Consider the following 18,258-nt stretch of genomic DNA (forward strand, 5'->3'; position numbering starts at 1 on the left):
CATTTTGTTTCATAAGATTTATTTTTAGTGTTGTTGGAGTGTATCAAATAATGTTTTGCAAAAATATGAAGACTGCTTCTGACATGACATGCCATGTTTTTTTTGGTTTTGGTTATTCCCAAGACCTTGTGTGGTACAATCTGCCAGATTAAATACTGCTTATTTGTTTTGTAGATCCGAAGATAACTTTAGAAAAATAATTCAGCTGTGAAAGTATGCTTATAGAGGTCAAATTTAGTCAGCAATACATAGCCAATAAATAATATTGTTGATAACTGTCTGAATTAGTGTAAAGCTGCACTCTCACAGATACACCATTTTTACAACTTTTGTATTTTTTGTCTTCGAAAGCAAATTTTTGCATAAATATGTGCAAACCAATGATATAAGATTGTTGACAAAAAATCAGATCGTAGATTTTCATATTTCCGTTCGAAAATCAATGTTTTATGGCTTAAACCGTTAGTAACGGTTTAAGAAAAATGCATAAAACATCAAATTTTAACTTAAATATAACAAGAGCCGTCATAAGACAAGCGCGCTCAACTACGCCGCTTTGACTTAGAATACAATAAGGATGTAATAATACCAAGTTTGGTCTCTTTATGTCAAACCTAACTAAAACTATTCGATACATAAGGTGACTTTGATGCTGCTCTCCCACCAGCCCGCCTAACAATGACGCAAGTCATTCAAATAACTTGATTTCCCATTATGAAAATGGGGTTTAAAATATACAAATATGCCTTTCAAAGGAAATTAAAAAAAAAAATCAAAAAAAAAATCAAGGGCCATAATATGTATTTAGGCTTAAAACGGAGTTATGTTTCTTGTTGTAAGTTGGTCGCAAATATTTTTGAATTTAATTAAGTGCATTTAATGAACGGTATAGAAGATTTTTTATTAAAATCCCAACTTGCCCTTAACTTTTACTAGCCTAAACCTTTAACCTAAGTCAATCAGGGGCCATAACTTGTATTAAGGATATGGAGTTATGTAACCTCATTGGGTGATGGTCCTGAACAATTGTGTGAAGTATTAAGTCAATTGAATGAAGGGTATAGAAGTTATTAAACAATATCCCACCTGCCCTAAAACTTAACCTAAGTTCCATAGTCAATCAGGGGCCATAATTTGTATAAAAGATAATATGGAGTTATCTAACCTCATTATGTGATGGCTCTGAACATCTGTGTGAAGTATTAAGTCAATTGAATGAATGGTATTGGAGTTTTAAGTAAAAATCCCAACTTGCCCTAAAACTTTAACCTGCCATAAAACTTTAACCTAAGTCAATCAGGGGCCAAAACTTGTATTTAGGATAATATGGAGTTATGTAACCTCATTGTGTGATGGTCCTGAACAACTGTGTGAAGTATTAAGTCAATTGAACAAAGGATATAGAAGTTATTAATAAATATTCCAACTTGCCCTAAAACTTTAACCTAAGTTCCATAGTCAATCAGGGCCATAATCTGTGTAAAGAATAATATGGAGTTATCTAACCTCATCATGTGATGGCCCTGAACAACTGTGTGAAGTATTAAGTCAATTGAATGTAGGGTATTGGACTTATAAGTGAAAATCCCAACTTGCCCTAAATCTTTAACCAGGCGCCGACGCTGACACCGGGGCGAGTAGTATAGCCCACCTATTCTTTGAATAGTCGAGCTAAAAATCTACAATTTAATTTTTTGTCAGCAGTCTTGTATCACTGGTTTCCATGAATTTTCAAAAAAATTGGCCCGTTCCAAGACAAAAAATAAAAAAGTTCTCAAATCGTTCAATCTATGAGAGTGCAGCTTTAAACTGCAAGATTTTTTTCCTAATATACCACGATGTTTAAAGGCTCCTTCTGTCAGATGGGCTACTGCCTTGTTCTTTGTTGTGTAGGTGTTTACCATTTAACATATGCCAATAAAGCGATGCTTGTGAAAAAATATCAAAGGCAGGATTAGAAATAGAAGTTTATTTGATTTTATCTGCTTACAATCTGGCAAAATGGACCTTCGAGGCATATTGGATAGTCACCTTCAAACAAGTTATGGTTCACAAGTCAATTATTGCATACTAGAAAGATTTGTTTCCACAAATGTCACAAATAAAGAAAACAACAGGGGATTTAATGCCTATGAAGTAAGCACACTGCATCACATAAAAGCCACAAAATCTGCCTTTACCAACATCACCTGTTAAACAGACCACACATACAGCCCAGAATGAATATCAATTGTACATAATAAGTGCCGTAAAAACTATTTTATACGGTTTTAATATTTTTTGGTGTGTTCAGAAGTGGTCATGTATGCATGCATGCATCATAATAAATTATATATTTGTAACATTAATAACTATCAAACTTTATGATGCAGCTTAATTCCGTCATGGGAAATTTCGAATCAAATCACAAAGTTCTTTCATGTTGCACAACTACAAAAGACGACATGATCCTTTTTTTGGCGATTATATTAAATTAAACCAATTTGCAGGAGAACTTATCTTCGCTCATTTTTGATGATAAAACATACATGTTCTACATTTTAAATTTTCAACATTAGGATGTGAAATGTGCTCTTCATTTTACAATAGCAAATGTCAAGATATGACAAGGGAACAACTTGGTACCACCCATCGAGTTAGCCCATAAATTCTCCTCTCTTCTTCATAAGCATTCAACCCAGTTCATATGGTACAATTATTCTTAAATAAAAATCCTCAGGTTTATTGGCAGTGTCTGTGGGCTGCTTCATTGCTGGGCCTTTGTGGCGAGACAAAGTTGTATCAAATTTTACAGCTTTAATCAACCATAACCAATCTTAGTTTAATATGGCAGTTGGAGAATGGTTGAGTGTAGCCTTAGAAGGGAGTCCTTTATAACTGTGCTCAAGCCCTTCACAAATATTAATTGTATTTTCAAAGTGCGATACTCAATTCAAATGAAACTAGATAGTATTGATAAAATTAGGAATCGCTATACAATTTCAAAGTGTACAATTTTAGCTTTTTTCACAGTAAAGTGCATCTTGATTAACAAGGCAGTATTTATCAGAAGAAAGGTGGTCTTTGATATACATTACTCTTTCTCACTGTTCAACTTCTATTTTCAGCGGACTACTTGGAGTCTATCTGTAGTATAATTGTTTCTACAAAGCTCTACAGGGTTCATGTTACCTGTTCGTCAGTTTGATGTAACATTTTTATTACTTTCCCTAGATCAATCTTAATGGACATTCACTTCAAGAATCAAACACAGTAATTTTCGGAACTGCATCATATGATATTTCTGTGAATTCTTGTGAAGTACATGTAAACATCTACAAGTAGATCAAATTAATAGCATAAAACATAAGCCAATAATGTTTGATCTTTATTGACACAATGTTGCTAAATATACCAATAAATAAATTCTTCTCTTCAACCAAGTTTAGAACCAATGCATAAGTCTTATATATGCTTGTCATTTGTGTTGTATAATGGCAGGAATAGAATAAACCTTTGTCCGTCTTCCATCCCTTCATAACTTCAGCCAGCTTAGACAAGAACAGTAACAATGTTCACAAATATACACACATAAATTATGATAATTTAAACAATAGAAAACACATAATGTTAGATGAAAAACAGCACTTATAACTATACTTCCCATCTGTCTAGTTTGTTACTTTTTAGAGAAAATGCTTTTTTTGGTTTACAATATAAGGGAATGATTTTTATAAGAAGCACATTTTTTTTAAACAACCTAAAATAAAATCACCACTAATATTGTTCACAAAATGATATCCACTAAGTGAAAAAACAAACTGAGGTTGATCAACAAAGGCAAAATTTCAGTCTACAATATTGAAAGTAAGTGTCTAATGTTGTAAGTGAAAAGTCCATGTGGATATGACTGGATGTATGTGAGGGGGCGGGCAGAGTTTAACTGTAAAGGTCATCATCTCCCTCCTCAAACTGGCCCCCAGAGCCCCCACCCTGGTTTTGACCCTGACCACCGCCTGTGGAACCTGGGAACCTGAAATGAAAATTTGGGATAGTGAATACGCAGTGTCAGCTTTAAACATCACAAAACACATGTTTCTTTCATATACTGTAGACAACGGTAATTTATTTTGCTAATAAATTTTTATCAAATTTGATGAAGTATGTTCATGATCTTGGTTTATAATCATAGATGGCAAAACATGTAATGAATATATACAATACAACCAGGTTTAAACAAGAGACAACGTTCATCTATTTTCTATCACACAAATAAGAGGCAAAACTTGACAAATATTAAAGTCAGAGTTATGGGCCTTGCTGTTCATGTGGGCATCATCTCTAGCAACAAGAGTACCAAGTTGAACTGAATGTCTTGAATGGCTATGGATTATGGCCAAGGTTAAAAGATTTAACACATCGCCGCCAAGTTGTTTTCGAAAAACAGACAAACTCAAAGTGATTGTCTATTTTGACAAGGAAAATTCCCATTATAAACCCACAATAAAGACTCAAGTACTGGGCAATTCCATTAATTACAAGCATAAAATTTACTATACTTCAGTTATTCCAAAGAAAGATCAATGCATGATGCATCAAAATATATATCAAAAACAAATGCAAAGCTGTTAGGTATCTAAAGATGATCAAAGAAAATGAAAGAAATACAAAAACCGGTATTTAAGGACTTTTTTTATTGCGGTTAAAATAGTCCAGTGTAATCATTTTCATATTCATTAAATTTTATTGCAAAATTCATTAAAATGGAAGATGGATGATTAATGTTTTCATTCATCAGCAAAATCAAACACCTATTGGTGAATCAAACACATAAAAAGGAAGTAAACTGCCAGTAAAACATCTGTACTATTTAAAATTAGTTAAAAACAAAAGTTTATTGCAACTTTAAATGCAGAATCGCTACATTATCTTAAATTAACACAGTCCTTCCCAACTTTATTTGACTTTTATTGGAAAGCCAACAGTTTTGTCTTGCAGATTTAGTTGCTGTTTCAGCGACATAAAAGGCATGAAAAACTGACGTAATGACAGTAACACTCAACAGCTGTGGACCACCCATACATCCCCAGTGGCAGAATATATTGTATAGTAAAAGGGAAACCACTGAGTGATCTAAATCTCTAGGTTTTCAAAATTAAGTAACTTTGATGTGTCAGAAAAGATTGAACTTCAATTATTTCAGCATAGTTAATGATCATATGGGTTATTTTCTCAGCTGATCAAAGAGAGTGCCTGGTCAATGTGAACAAGTACTTTACATATGTAAATATCTTTGAAAATTTTCCACGTTCAAGATTAAAGTTACCACACAATGATGTTTCAGCTCAAATTATTTTTAAAAGAAGATGGACATTTATAAGCTATGACTTCAGATGATAAATTATCCACAATGTTCAAGTGAACCATATATTTACCTGAAGTTTCCTCCAAAGCCTCTGCTCTGTTGGAGGGTTTGTGCAAACATTTCATATTTGCGAATGTCATTGTCGCTGACGGACCGACGGGCAAACTTCATTGCCTCCTCAAAGTGGGCACGGACGATCTCTGGCACAGGATCATACTCTTCTACCTCCTACAATGGACAGAAGGAGAATTGTTAACCTTTCATGAAGAAACATAAAAGTCAAGAGACTTCCGGGAGTTTGAAAATAAAACATACAAGTCAGCAATAAGAATTTAAAACTGGAAGGCTGAACCATTTTCATGTAACTGCACTTTACTAACAATGAATTAAGTAAGTATGACCTAATCAGTACACCCTTCCTTCTGCTTACATGCTTTCACTGCAAGTCATTCCAAGTACAGAAGTCAGTCTTGCATGATTGTCACAGATTTTAAGCATATTTCAAGCGTTCTCCTTGATTAATATTTATTATCCTGATGGCTTAAACGGATTCTTTCTTAAAACCATTGCTAATAAATGTCAAATTTTGCTTCAACCTATACATTATGACAGTAAAAGAACCAGTCATAAATACTTTAATTAAATACTTCAGCTCGTACCATATCAGCGTCTGGATTGTCCTGCCTCATCTTCTCATGTCGTATCTCTGCCTCTATAGACTGGCGGATGGCTAGTTTACACGCGCGCTGACAGATCTCGGTCAAGTCAGCTCCAGAGAAGCCATGAGTGACATTGGCCAGGTATATCAGGTCCACATCCTGCAAGTAGATAAACAGTTAATTACTTATACCAGTTTTTAATATGTATTAATTTCACATACTAAATCAGTGTTTTTCTCACCTTTTATTTAATGGGACCAGGGCCATCAGAATTGTGAAATAACCATAGTATATTTAAAACAAAGAAACAAAGCACCTAATTTCCTTGGTTTAGAGAATTTTAAGAGCCTAATATTGAAATTGAACATATCTGTACTAGTTGCAGGGTTCGAATTTAGACTCGCATACTCGCCAAATGCGAGCGACATTTGGAAATTGCGAGTGACTTTTATTCAAGCTCGCAAAATTCTGCGAGTGGCTTTTTCTAGACTACAAAATGTTAAAAGGAAAGTAGAATAAACATGAACTTAATTCCGCTATGTAGTCGAGTGTAAACAGCCTATAAGTGGCATGTTTACACTACAGGTATAAAGAAGACAGTACGGAGTCAGGCTCTAGTAGGTTTACAAAAATAGAACAAATACGGAAAAGGCCGAGTTTATCTCGAATCTTTCCGGGATGCTCCGAGGCGTGCATAATACAAAGTAAATACGAATGACTTAATCACCTAGCTCAGTCATTGGCTAAATTTAGCGCTTTGCGCACTATATGTAAACCCCATCATCCTGTCTAAATGAATAGACTTCGTTGATCAATATATTTCATGGTCCAAAGTATCCACGCTACATTTACTGTTGCTTTTTTATTTTAAATTTATTATTTTATTGTTTTTAATACTTATAGACTTAATGAAATCTGTAGCATGCTTGTCGAATGGGTATTAAATTACCCGATGGCGAGGGTAAATATACAAAGTGAACAATGTCAAATTATTGTACAGCTTTGTTATCAAAAGCTGCCAGCATCAGACGAGTCTTTCCATCGAGTCACTCAAGATTGATACTTTTTAATATTCATAATATGTCTTAGGTGTTAATTTCTACTTTAATTAGACAATATTATAAGGGAATAAAGCAAATAATAAAATTGCAAGTTGATTTGTCATTTTGCGAGTTGCCTCAAAATGCACTCGCAAAATTTTGCGAGTGCTCCTCGAAGTTAAATTCGAACCCTGAGTTGTTAACTGTCTTAATAAGGGTTGTGATTTTTGTGTTTTTTTTTGTGATATAAGTATAGGAAATGTGAATGAATCAATAGGTTTTTTTTCTTTTGACACATGAGATATTTTAACTATTAAATTATTTTTTTTTGCAGAATCTCAATTACTGAATGTTCAAATTGATAATGTAATAAAGGTACCAAGTACATGTGTACTTACAGAGCAACAGGTGATTTCTTGAGATTAGCTTTAAGAATGGCTATACGCGATTTCTCATCAGGCAGAGGGATGTAGATCAGTTGGTCGAGACGACAGGAAAAAGCAAAGACATCAAATGAAAGCACTAGAAAAAAGAAAGGCAAACCAGCTGAAGACCAAGAGGGTCAGAATGAAGCGGATGAGAAAGAAAAGAAAACTGCTAACGAGGAAGCTGCAACCCAAGTGTATGCATCTGACAGTGAAAGTGAAGGTATTGTTATTAAAAGTCAACATATACATATATAAAGATGTGGCTATTGCTATTGGTCTTAAGAACTTGATCCTTAAATAATTTGTTTAATTTTGTATGTTATTGTGAATACTTACTACTGTCAGACTAAGTTTCCATTTATTCAATTATCTTGTTGCAATGTTTTTGCTATAACCATAAGAAAAATATGCTTTTCATTTTAGCCACACAGAAGTTTGGAGTAGTTGATGACGATGCAACACAAGATCTGGATGAGGTATTGCATTATTTTTTTTTTAAATATGTTCCTCAGAGCAGATTAAATGAGAGCATACCTTTGGAATACTTTTTACTTTGTGTCTTACTTGTTTGGTGACAGACAAGTGCATAAAATGTTCTATCTTTGAAAATTGCCTTAAGACATGAAGTGGTTTTGCAACAATTAGAATAAGAATTTGTTCTGTTAGTCTTTTAATCCATTAAACATTTGTGTAAGATAGTGATTCTGTTGTTTTAATTTGCAATGAAATGCACATTAAAGGAAATTCTAGATGTGTTTAATTGTATTTGTAGTTTCCCTTTATATCAATTTGTGCTTATCAAACTCAAGGTCACAGATATTTCTCAGACCCCACCGGTGCCTGAAGTGATTGTCAGCCCCAGTAAAACACCCTTAAAGTCAGCTCTAGCCAGCCCGGAGAAGAGAAAAGGCAGCCCTTCACCCAAGAAGGTTGCCTTTGTCAAACGGGTAATAGGAAAATTTGTGTAGCATATGACTCACTGTGTTATTTCTTGATGCAAAAGAATGGTTCCTGGAAGAGTTAAGTAAAAGTGTGTATTATATGATGAGGAGTGTCAGATTTACTTTTTATCACTTGCTTTTTCCAGTAAAAAAAGCTAAAAAGGCCTAGCTGTGTAACATGCTCTAGTGATGAGCTGAATACCACAAAGCAATGCAATATCCCGCACTACATGCATTGCAGAAATGATAATAATTTAAAACCACATGTTCATCCAATCATTTTAATTCTGTTTATAAGTAGAATTCATACTATTAAAGATAATATCCAATAAGAAAAACAACAAAAACACTATACTTTTAATGAAATTTTCATTTTCATAGTTTGTGATAGGTTCCCTTCTTTTTAGGGTTCAGAGACCAGTTCAGAGTCCAGTCAGGAAACCAGGTCTAGTAGAAGAAGAAGTAAAGTTGCTGTAGTAGCACCAGGTTTGTTGGTTATGGTAGTAGTCAATATTGTTTTTAATCAAGCGTCAAATCTGATGCTTGAGGTATGCTTTTTCTTCCTGCCATTTGAAGTATCTTTTGGTTATTGTTATTTGTTAAAATTAGCAGTAAATGTGTGAAGCTTTTTGAAACAAGAAATGCAAAAACAATTTGTCAAAACATTGTACTAGACACAAACTGCATCTTATGTAGGGAAGAAAAGGACCTTGAAATACATATAAATTACTAAAGAATCAGTTTCAAAAGGGGTCTAACACCCTTCGTCCAGTTTTAGGCAAGAATCCCTCATACTCAAACAGACCTCAGGCTTTTTTTCAAGACAGACAAATATCTGCTGTTAGAACCCCTTGTTTTAATAACGGTATATTTTTTTTAAAAGTTTTTCTCTAGGCTAGATTGTTACAAAAGCTGATGGCTAATAGAATAAAGCTCAATTTAGTCCATTTCCTGGAATGAAACCAATACTGAACTGTCAATTTTGAGAGGCTATGAGACCGATCTATTGGGGTTGAACCCATCAGCTTGTAAGTGTTATTTTATTTTTAAAGAATTGCCATGTCATAATCAATGTCCATAAAGCAAAAGAAAAGGTAGTCTGTATTTCAATCCAGTGTAATACGGCCATATTCCACTGTGCTGACATCATGACAGAACAAGTATCATTGCATGTCTTTAAAATGACGTCATAAAACAAAATAGTATGTCATAAAAATTACATTTATCATGATATCATATGTCTTTAAAGTGATTTAAGCCAGTTACTTCTATATAATTAAAGGGTTATTACTACTGATCCCGATATCATATTCGACTCTTGTGGATTTTTGCAGATTTTGATATCCCTTGCCTGGATCTTCATGACATCTGAATCTGAAAAATACACAAGTGTCGAATACAACCTGTCTGATCAAAACGCAGAAGTTATAACCATATTGTATAATCCTTTTCTATCTCTTTGAATGGTAGCTGGTATTTCTTTTTTTCAGGCAAAAGTTCAGCAGAACCTGTATCAAATTCTATTAAAACAAAAACATTATCAAAAGCTCCTGTAAGTTCTACAAGAAGAGGCAGGCGTTCAACTGCTAAATTAGTAGAGGAAGAACCAATGGAGATGGATTGTGAGATAAAGGTTGAAACATCTGAAGATGCAAAAGTTAAAGAAGAAGTAACTTCTCATAAAGAAAAACCAACAAGAAGAGGTGGAAGATCAAAACAAGCTAAAGCAAATGTTAAAGCTGAAGATGGTTTTGGTGAAGTTAGTGCAGCTGATGAGTCTAAAACTGAGCCTGAAACTTTTGATAAAGTAGTAGCTAGAAGAGGCAAGAGAATGGTAAAGGTTGAGAAGGACACTAAAGACTTAGTAAGTGCTGATTTAGAAAAGGTTGAAACCAGTGAAGTTGATAAAGTAGGTGCCAGGAGGGGCAAGAGTAATGTAAAGATTGAAAAGGACACGGAAGAGTTAGAGAGTGCTGATTTGGAAAAGGTAGGCAAAAGTATTATGAAAATTGAGAAAGATACTGATGAGTTAGTTGACACTAATTCGGAAAAGGGTGAAACGAGTCAAGTTCATACAGTGGGTCCTAGAAGAGGTAAAAGAGGTATAAACAAAAAGAAAAATACTGAGTTAAAGAGTTCTGATATGGAAATAGCAGAAACCAGTGAAGTACCAGTTAAAAAATCAAGAAGAGGTGGAAAGCTAGATGAAACTAAGGATGAAGAACCAAGTGCAACAAATGTTGAGAAAAGGAAAAGTAAAATTATGATGATAGAAAAGATAGAAGATAAATGTGATGAGAAAGAAAGTGATAATGAAATAAAGGTTCACAGCAACGATAAACCTGGCAGAGGAAATAAACAGACTCGAGGTAGATTGAATAAAGCAGAATCTGAGAGTGAGACTGCTAATAAAAACAAAGTGGAAATAACAAATAGAAGAGGAACAAGAAAGAATGTGTCTGAAAATCCTGATGCTGTTGATGATGGTGCAATAGAAGAAAAGGCAGTAATAACCGGCTCGAAAAGAGCAAGTAGAAGTAAAGTAAGAACAGATGATGTTGATAAAGCAACACATGTTGATGAAAGTGTGGAGAGAAAAGGCAAACGGGTAACAAGAAATAAGACATCAGAGGAGGATGAAAGTTCATTAAGTGATGGTAAACAAGGTAGTAGTGGCAAAGCTAATACATCTAGAGATAGAGCAACTAGTTCCAAGGGAGTAGAAGAGAAAACTGAAGCCGAAGTGGAAGCACATGAAGACACTGAAGTTATAATAGAAAAAGTAGGAAGAGGAAAAACTAACACTAGAACTAAACAAAAAATAGTTGAATCTCAGGAAGACACAAAGGATAATATTAAATCCCAAGATGATAGTGAACATAAAGTTACTTCAGGAAGAAAAGGCAGAAGTGTAAGATCAAAACAGAAGCCTGTCGAAAATATTGAACAATCAGACAATTCAGAAAATTCTTCTCAAGATAGTATAAGGGGTAATAGGAGAACTAGACAAGTAAAAGAGGAAAGCTCTGATAAAAATGAAGTAGAAGCAGTTGGAAAACGCAATGGAGGACAGAAGAGAAAAGAAAGTGACAGTGATTCACAAAAGGTATTTGATCCATATTCTTTACATGTAGTCAAAACAAATAGAATAAATTCATGTTCAACAGTAAATTGGATGATACTACTCTCACTAGATAAGAAAGAATATTGTTAAGACAAAATTTAGTGTTATTTATCATCATTCTCAGCATTTAGTCCAAGGCCTTTGTGATTGGTAAAGATGCATAATTTTAATTGAAATAATTGGAATTCCAATTTGCCTCAAAATAAAGAATGCTTTAAAATATAGACAAACATCATAAAAGAATTTGATAAAGTTTGTTTCTTTAAGAATACACCAAATATTCCACTAAAACAACATTTAGGGTACCAATTTGGTGATGAAATAAAAGAAAACACAACTTATTAAATCTAAAAAAAATGTGGAATTTTATTGTCGCTATTTGTCAAAAAGTATTTGTTTTTGCATTGAAAAATGGGCCAAAGTTCAGTTCCAATATTGGTAACCAAAAAAATCAATGGCACCATGAATCGATTGAAATGTGATTATGTATTTGTATTGAAATGTTGATAAATTTTGCTCAATAAAATATGATTAAACCAAATGCATGAGCTGGTATCATTAATAAATGATCCAACAGTTATCTTTTCACTTATGTTAACATTTATTGCCATTCATTATCTTTAAAATATTTTGTCCAAACAAGGGATGGCTGTTACTTAATTCCCCTGAATGCTTCCCTGAAGTCAAACAGTTAAATGACCCAATGTCATAAAAAACCTTTCAAACTTATTTCATTGGTTCTCTAGAGTGAGGAAGAGAAGCCGGACAAGAGACAGAAAACCGAGGCAGCAGCCACTCCAGCCTCCAAGAGGAGGTCCAGGAATCTGGCTGAAACACCTAAACACCTACATAAACGGGTGAGTAATGTTGATGAAAAAAAATAATAGTTATTAATAGAGTAGGGAATGGGAGCCAGGTTAGAGGGACAAAATCTAGGCCAGATCATCAACAGCCCATGATAGGAGGTCCAGGAATCTAGCTAAAACACCTCAACAGTCAACACATATATAAATAAGTGAGTAATGTTGATGAGACAGAAATATGAGGCCACAGCTTGTATTTCAAAAACAGTTTATGCAATTAACCATGGGAAAAAACCATGACTGAGTTTTGACTTAAAGTTGAAATTTGAATTGAAATAATATGCAGCTTTTTTACAAGCAGGTATTAGCATTGTCCTTTCAAAAGTCAGCTGGTCACACAGCCATCAGTGTAGTTGCCAATTCTTTGCCATTGTAAACAAATCAACTGAATTTTGACTTAATTTGGAAGGAAAAGTTATATTTGGAAAGTTTGACACATATGATGTTTTATATTACAAGCAGGTGTCAGCTGTGTATACTCCAAAGTCAACTGGTAAATCAGTCGTCAGTGAAGTGACAAACTCTCCGACCTTGAGAAAAACCACAACTGAAGGTCATCGAGCCAAGGTCATGTTTACAGGAGTTGTAGATGAACAGGGAGAAAAGGTATGGAACTAGTAGGTACTACTCAACACGTTTAAAAAACTGTGAGTCATGAAAAACACATCTTTAATATCTCATAAAAGCAAGAATCCCTGATACTCAATCAGACCATTGGCTGTTTTTCAGGATTGACAATTATTATTATCAGATGTTAGAACTCATGCTGGACTCGAACTTTTCGGGAATGTTTCTGAAGTTCGCTTTCGAGACTCATGCTATCCAGATTCAGGTGAGACACCAGTTCTATGTGTACATTAATACCTGTATAAACTCTCTTTCACAGATAGTTAAAGATCTAGGTGGGGAGCTAGTAGGTGATGTTACCATGGTGACTCACTTAGTGACAGACCAGGTGCGTCGGACCATGAAGTTCTTGTGCTGTGTCGCACGCGGAGTCCCGATAGTTTCCCCTGAATGGCTCAAGGCAAGCAAGGACAGCGGAATGTTTCTGGGTATGGAACTGACACTTTTGTATTACAAAATTTTATACTTCTCAGTTTTTCGAAGAAATGTTATAGCTTTGGTGTCTATTTCAGTGGCATTAACATGCAATAAACTTTAAACTTCCTCAAACTATTAAGTTTTCTTCTTTTGGGGCTACAAATACAGTTACCTTTTGAAAATATCCGGGTCATGTGTAGTTTATAAACCTCCAAACATGAATAACATGAATAGCTTTGGAGCGCTAGACACAGTCTGAGAAAGGAATGTTCCCTTTTATGAAACATATTTTGTAATAAAAATTCAATGCAAACTAGCTACAACCATGCTTAATGTTTCCATGTTGTCACTCTTCTTCAATGTAATATATCTTTCAGACCCAACTCCATTCTTGGTAAAAGACGATGCTTCGGAAAAGAAGTACAAGTTTATCCTTCACCTTTCCCTGGATCGAGCCCGAGACAAGCCCATGTTACAGGGGATGTCAGTGCATGTCACGAAGTCTGTGAAACCCCCGGCCACAGTTATGAAAGGTACCGTAAAGATAATTAAGCTTTTAGCTGAAGAGTTATGGAAGGGTGCTGCACCATGTCTTATTTTGGGAGCACCCTCCTGCCCTTATGGAAACCAGCATGTGCACCCATCTGCCTTCATATAATTCATTGCTCAATACTGCCAAATATTTCTTTTGCTTCATTTTCTTGATTAACCCTTTGCATGCTGGGTAAATTGTCGTCTGCTCAAAAATGTTGTCTGGTTTATTCTAAATTTCTTTCAATTTACTTAAAACTTTGGGGATATATTGACTGAGTGGCAAACAGCTTGGAACCTGACCAGGCGCCGAGTTACTCGACGTCTGGTCTGGTTCCGAGCTGTTTGCAAAGCCTTTAAAATCGCCATCAGCAGCTTAAGGGCTAAATACATACCCAAAATATTTTATGTACATTAAGTTGGTGTAAGATTTAAAGTATTTCAGTAGTCATTTAGAAATATTTAACTTCTTATGAAAACACATTACCCTGATTCTGTTAATTTATATATACCTCTTTTACTACCGTTTTTTGCGCCTCACCGGTATGTATTTGCAATGTGCAACTTTTTGGAACGTTGAATTTAACCCTATGATTGCTGTATTCCTATCAATGAAACAGCCTGGGAGACAGCTGATGTCACATTATTGAGACAGAATAATAGAATATACTTTTAATTATATATTTCGTACTGAAAGGGTTAATGAACAATTTTAATGTAAGTAAGAACTAAATAACATTTTATTCTGTTTCAGATATATTGCAGTGTGCTGGTGCAAAGGTAAAATAAATAGTAGGATAAAATTACTTACTTCTTACATTAATAAGAAAGTCAGTGCCCAATAAAATTCATCTTGAACAAACCAATGTAATACTGGACCAATAATTTTTTAACTTAATTATATGTTGTCAGGTGCTTTCTAAACAATTTTGAGATCTATTGTGGCTTGCTCGGTCTGGCACTGAATGGAGAACAGGGGATTATGCTAGCATTTGGCTGCCCTCATCACATTCTGTGATAGCTTTAGTTATTAACTTAACCACAATTATCTGAATCTTTTCCATGCTCTATTTCAGTTCTGTGATTTTCAATATGCTTTCATATTGCTCCCTCTTTGTATAAAACTATCATTTGAGGGAACTCATCGCACTCTGTGATGTTTGATACCACTCTCAGGAAATGTTTGAATTAAGATCTGGATTCAGGACAGATATCATGTTCTATTTCAGTATCTAGCCAGCATGCCCAAGTCAGCCTCCAGTGAGACGGTGGTGGTTTCTTGCGATGAAGACAGGGGAGTTTGTGATCATGCAGTGAAAAATGGAGTACAGGTTGTCTCCCCTGAGTTTGTGCTCTCTGGCATTCTTCGACAGGAGGTGGACATTACTTCATATCCTTTATAAGGAAAACAACTATAATTAACAAAATAAGTTTTTCTTCTTTTAAAGTGAATATGAACGTGGCTGTTAAATCTGATTTTGTCCAACTTTGGCAAGTTTTGAATATTGAATCCAAATGCACTTTCTTGTCCAAGGATTCTAAATGATATTTGTTGGTTAAAGGATTATGAATATTTAAATGACAGGGATTTGCAATCATATTATGTAATTATAAATTATATTAAGCTGATGAATTTAATTTGTATAAAAATTTGCTTTCCATTAAGTTGCTCTTTTGCTAAATTTTGTGTAGTTTTTAAATCCATACATTTTAAAAATCTAATAATAATTTGAAATTTGAATCATGGCAATAGTGTGTGACGTTACTGTTTTGGTTCCATATAGCGCAAGGACAATATTTAAAGTGACAATCATATTTAGAATTAATACCTATACATGTATAACAAACATAAATTTTGAGTGATAAACCTTCAACTACTTACTAAAAAATGCATTTATGAAAAATGTTAAATACTGATAACAAGACTGTAACAATGAATTTTAATAGCTGAAATCGCACAAATATTAAATGACTGGTAGTCCTTACAGGTTTACAGTGATCAAGTACTGTCTCATAAGGTATAAATACTGTTTCTTTCAAATTAAACAAGGTATCCTTCAAAAGAACCATTGTTTTCGATATTTATTCATCGGGACATCCTTTTCTGTAAATTAAAACAATTGTATTAATTGTGGTACTGCTTATTTGAAAGTAAGAGTATCTTCAATAACAAGCCAGCTGGATAAGCGAATAGCATTGCAATTTATTGCATGCATGCCTACCGACCTGATATGAGTACAATATTATAATATGAAATTGAATTGGATGTTATCCTTAGCATCTCTCATATATCGCTTATTCCACAAGAGCAACGGTAAACGAAATGGAGGGGCCATCTCAACAGGACCAGAAACTGCAAACAAGAAAAGAAAAAGATGATGGACTATCTCAAAATTTTCAATTATTCAATGCCTTATGTATTTTTATCTTTGTTTATTTTTTTTATCAAAATGTTCCATTTAGCAATTTGATTACATATTTTAGTTGAACTCTTTAACAAAACTGTTTATTGTCATTGCATCTATTTTTAATGTATCACATTTTACCTGAAATATCAGATCTCTAAAATATATTTTGGTCTTCATTTTCATTGCTGGTTATGTCATTTTATTGAAATGCAGTTTCTTATTTTGTATGTTAAAATGAATAAAAATTTCATTAAAATTGGTTTGATTTCTGTTTTCAATTATCTAGTTCGCTTTATGTACTGTTTCAGTTAAAATGAACAGACTGCTTAATCCTTAGATGTTCTGTGATGCTGCGTATTAGTGTCGAACCTGTTTACCCTCTGTCTGTTTGTGCTCCCGTCTGGAAAAACTAGACGCTGCAAGAACTTAACAAAGTTGCAAACTTGGTATGTTGACAGAGGGCATCATTGCGGTTGCTATGGCAATGCAATTAGTGAAATTACCACGTTTTTACTTTGTGTTGGCATAACTGAAATAACTGTATTCATGATAGTTTGTATGTGAATAGAGAGCCATATGATAAAGGCATTATGCTATGGCAACACAAACAGTTCAGTAAAAAGGCCACTCTTCTGCTCATCGAGCTCATGATATACTCACAACACACTGACACACAGTTGAAATAATATATGAAACTTTTTACACATGTTGCCAGAAAACTTGCTCATGTAAAACCTGTGGGTATAATACTCAGTTAAAATTATTCTAATGAAACTTTGTACATATGTTGCAAGAACACATATGCTCATGTATATCATGTGGATATAATTCTAGCATTTATCCGGTTATGATCATTTTTGTGTCGCCTGACGAGGCGACATATAGGGGTTACTTTTGTCGGCTGCGGAGGCACGTCCCGTTTTTGTCCAGGGCATATCTCGTAAACTATGAGTGGAATTAACTTGAAATTTCATATGTAGATAGATCTGATTAAGGGCAAGTGCAGTGCACAAGAACTGTTGCTCTTGCTTCCATATTCTTAGAGTTATGGCCCTTTGTTAATTTTCATGCTTAAAAGTTTTGTCCGGGGCATATCTTGTAGAATATAAGAGTTATCAACTTGAAACTTCATATGTAGATAGATCTCATGGAAGGCAAGTGCAGTGCACAATAACAGTAACTCTTGCTTTCTTAGTTTTAGAGTAATTGCACTTTGTTAATTTTCATGCTTAAAGTTTTGTCCGGGGCATATCTTGGAGAATATAAAAGGTATCAACTTTTGAAACTTCATAGCTAGATAGATCACATTGCAAGTGCAGTGCACAAGAACCGTAACTCTTTGCATCAATATATATTTAGAGTTATTGCCCTTTGTCAATTTTCAAGCTTAAATTTTGTCTGGGGCATATATCGTAAACTATAAGAGGTATCAACCTGAAACTTAATAGGTTGATAGATGTCATTGAGGGTAAGTGCAGTGCACAAGAACCGTTACTCTTGCTCCCATATTTTTAGAGTTATTGCCCTTTGTTAATTGTTGTTGCTAATTTTTGTCCGGAGCATATCTCAAAAAACTATAAGATTTATCAACTTGAAACTTTATATGTAGATCTTATTGGGGGAGGGGGGCAGTGCACAAAAACTGTATCTCTTGCTTTCATATTACAGTTATTGCCCTTTGTTATTTTTCATGTTGAACTTGACCTAGGGACATTTTTTCCCTTTGATTGATTTCATTTGGGCATTTTTTGTCCGCAGCAGTTCAAATGCCACCTACTCTTAAAAGTTAAATAGCAACATCATTGTCTATATATGAATTAAATGCCAATGTAACAGGTATAATGACAGGTAAACAGTATATAATTTGTCAGGCGAC

General features: G+C 34.3%; 2 protein-coding genes across 2 annotated transcripts; one reads left to right on the plus strand and one right to left on the minus strand.

Annotated features, from left to right (window-relative positions):
* Positions 1-3,354: 3,354 nt before the first annotated feature.
* On the minus strand, positions 3,355-6,167 carry LOC128213056 (transitional endoplasmic reticulum ATPase-like). The gene is made up of 3 exons (XM_052918554.1): positions 6,004-6,167; positions 5,415-5,572; positions 3,355-4,012 (listed from the first exon to the last, which is right to left on the minus strand). Exons 1-3 carry the CDS (start codon positions 6,031-6,033, stop codon positions 3,919-3,921), a joined length of 282 nt encoding a protein of 93 aa, XP_052774514.1. The 5' UTR covers positions 6,034-6,167; the 3' UTR covers positions 3,355-3,918.
* An 87-nt stretch (positions 6,168-6,254) lies between these two features.
* Positions 6,255-16,589, plus strand: LOC128215158 (mediator of DNA damage checkpoint protein 1-like). The gene is made up of 13 exons (XM_052921878.1): positions 6,255-6,277; positions 7,522-7,691; positions 7,895-7,947; positions 8,281-8,418; positions 8,820-8,898; positions 9,903-11,518; positions 12,283-12,393; positions 12,862-13,005; positions 13,286-13,454; positions 13,821-13,976; positions 14,729-14,754; positions 15,204-15,364; positions 16,263-16,589. Exons 1-13 carry the CDS (start codon positions 6,255-6,257, stop codon positions 16,351-16,353), a joined length of 2,937 nt encoding a protein of 978 aa, XP_052777838.1. The 3' UTR covers positions 16,354-16,589.
* The last annotated feature ends 1,669 nt before the right edge of the window (positions 16,590-18,258 follow it).

The sequence above is a fragment of the Mya arenaria genome, chromosome 13, assembly GCF_026914265.1.
Source record: "Mya arenaria isolate MELC-2E11 chromosome 13, ASM2691426v1".
Classification (NCBI taxonomy): domain Eukaryota; kingdom Metazoa; phylum Mollusca; class Bivalvia; order Myida; family Myidae; genus Mya; species Mya arenaria.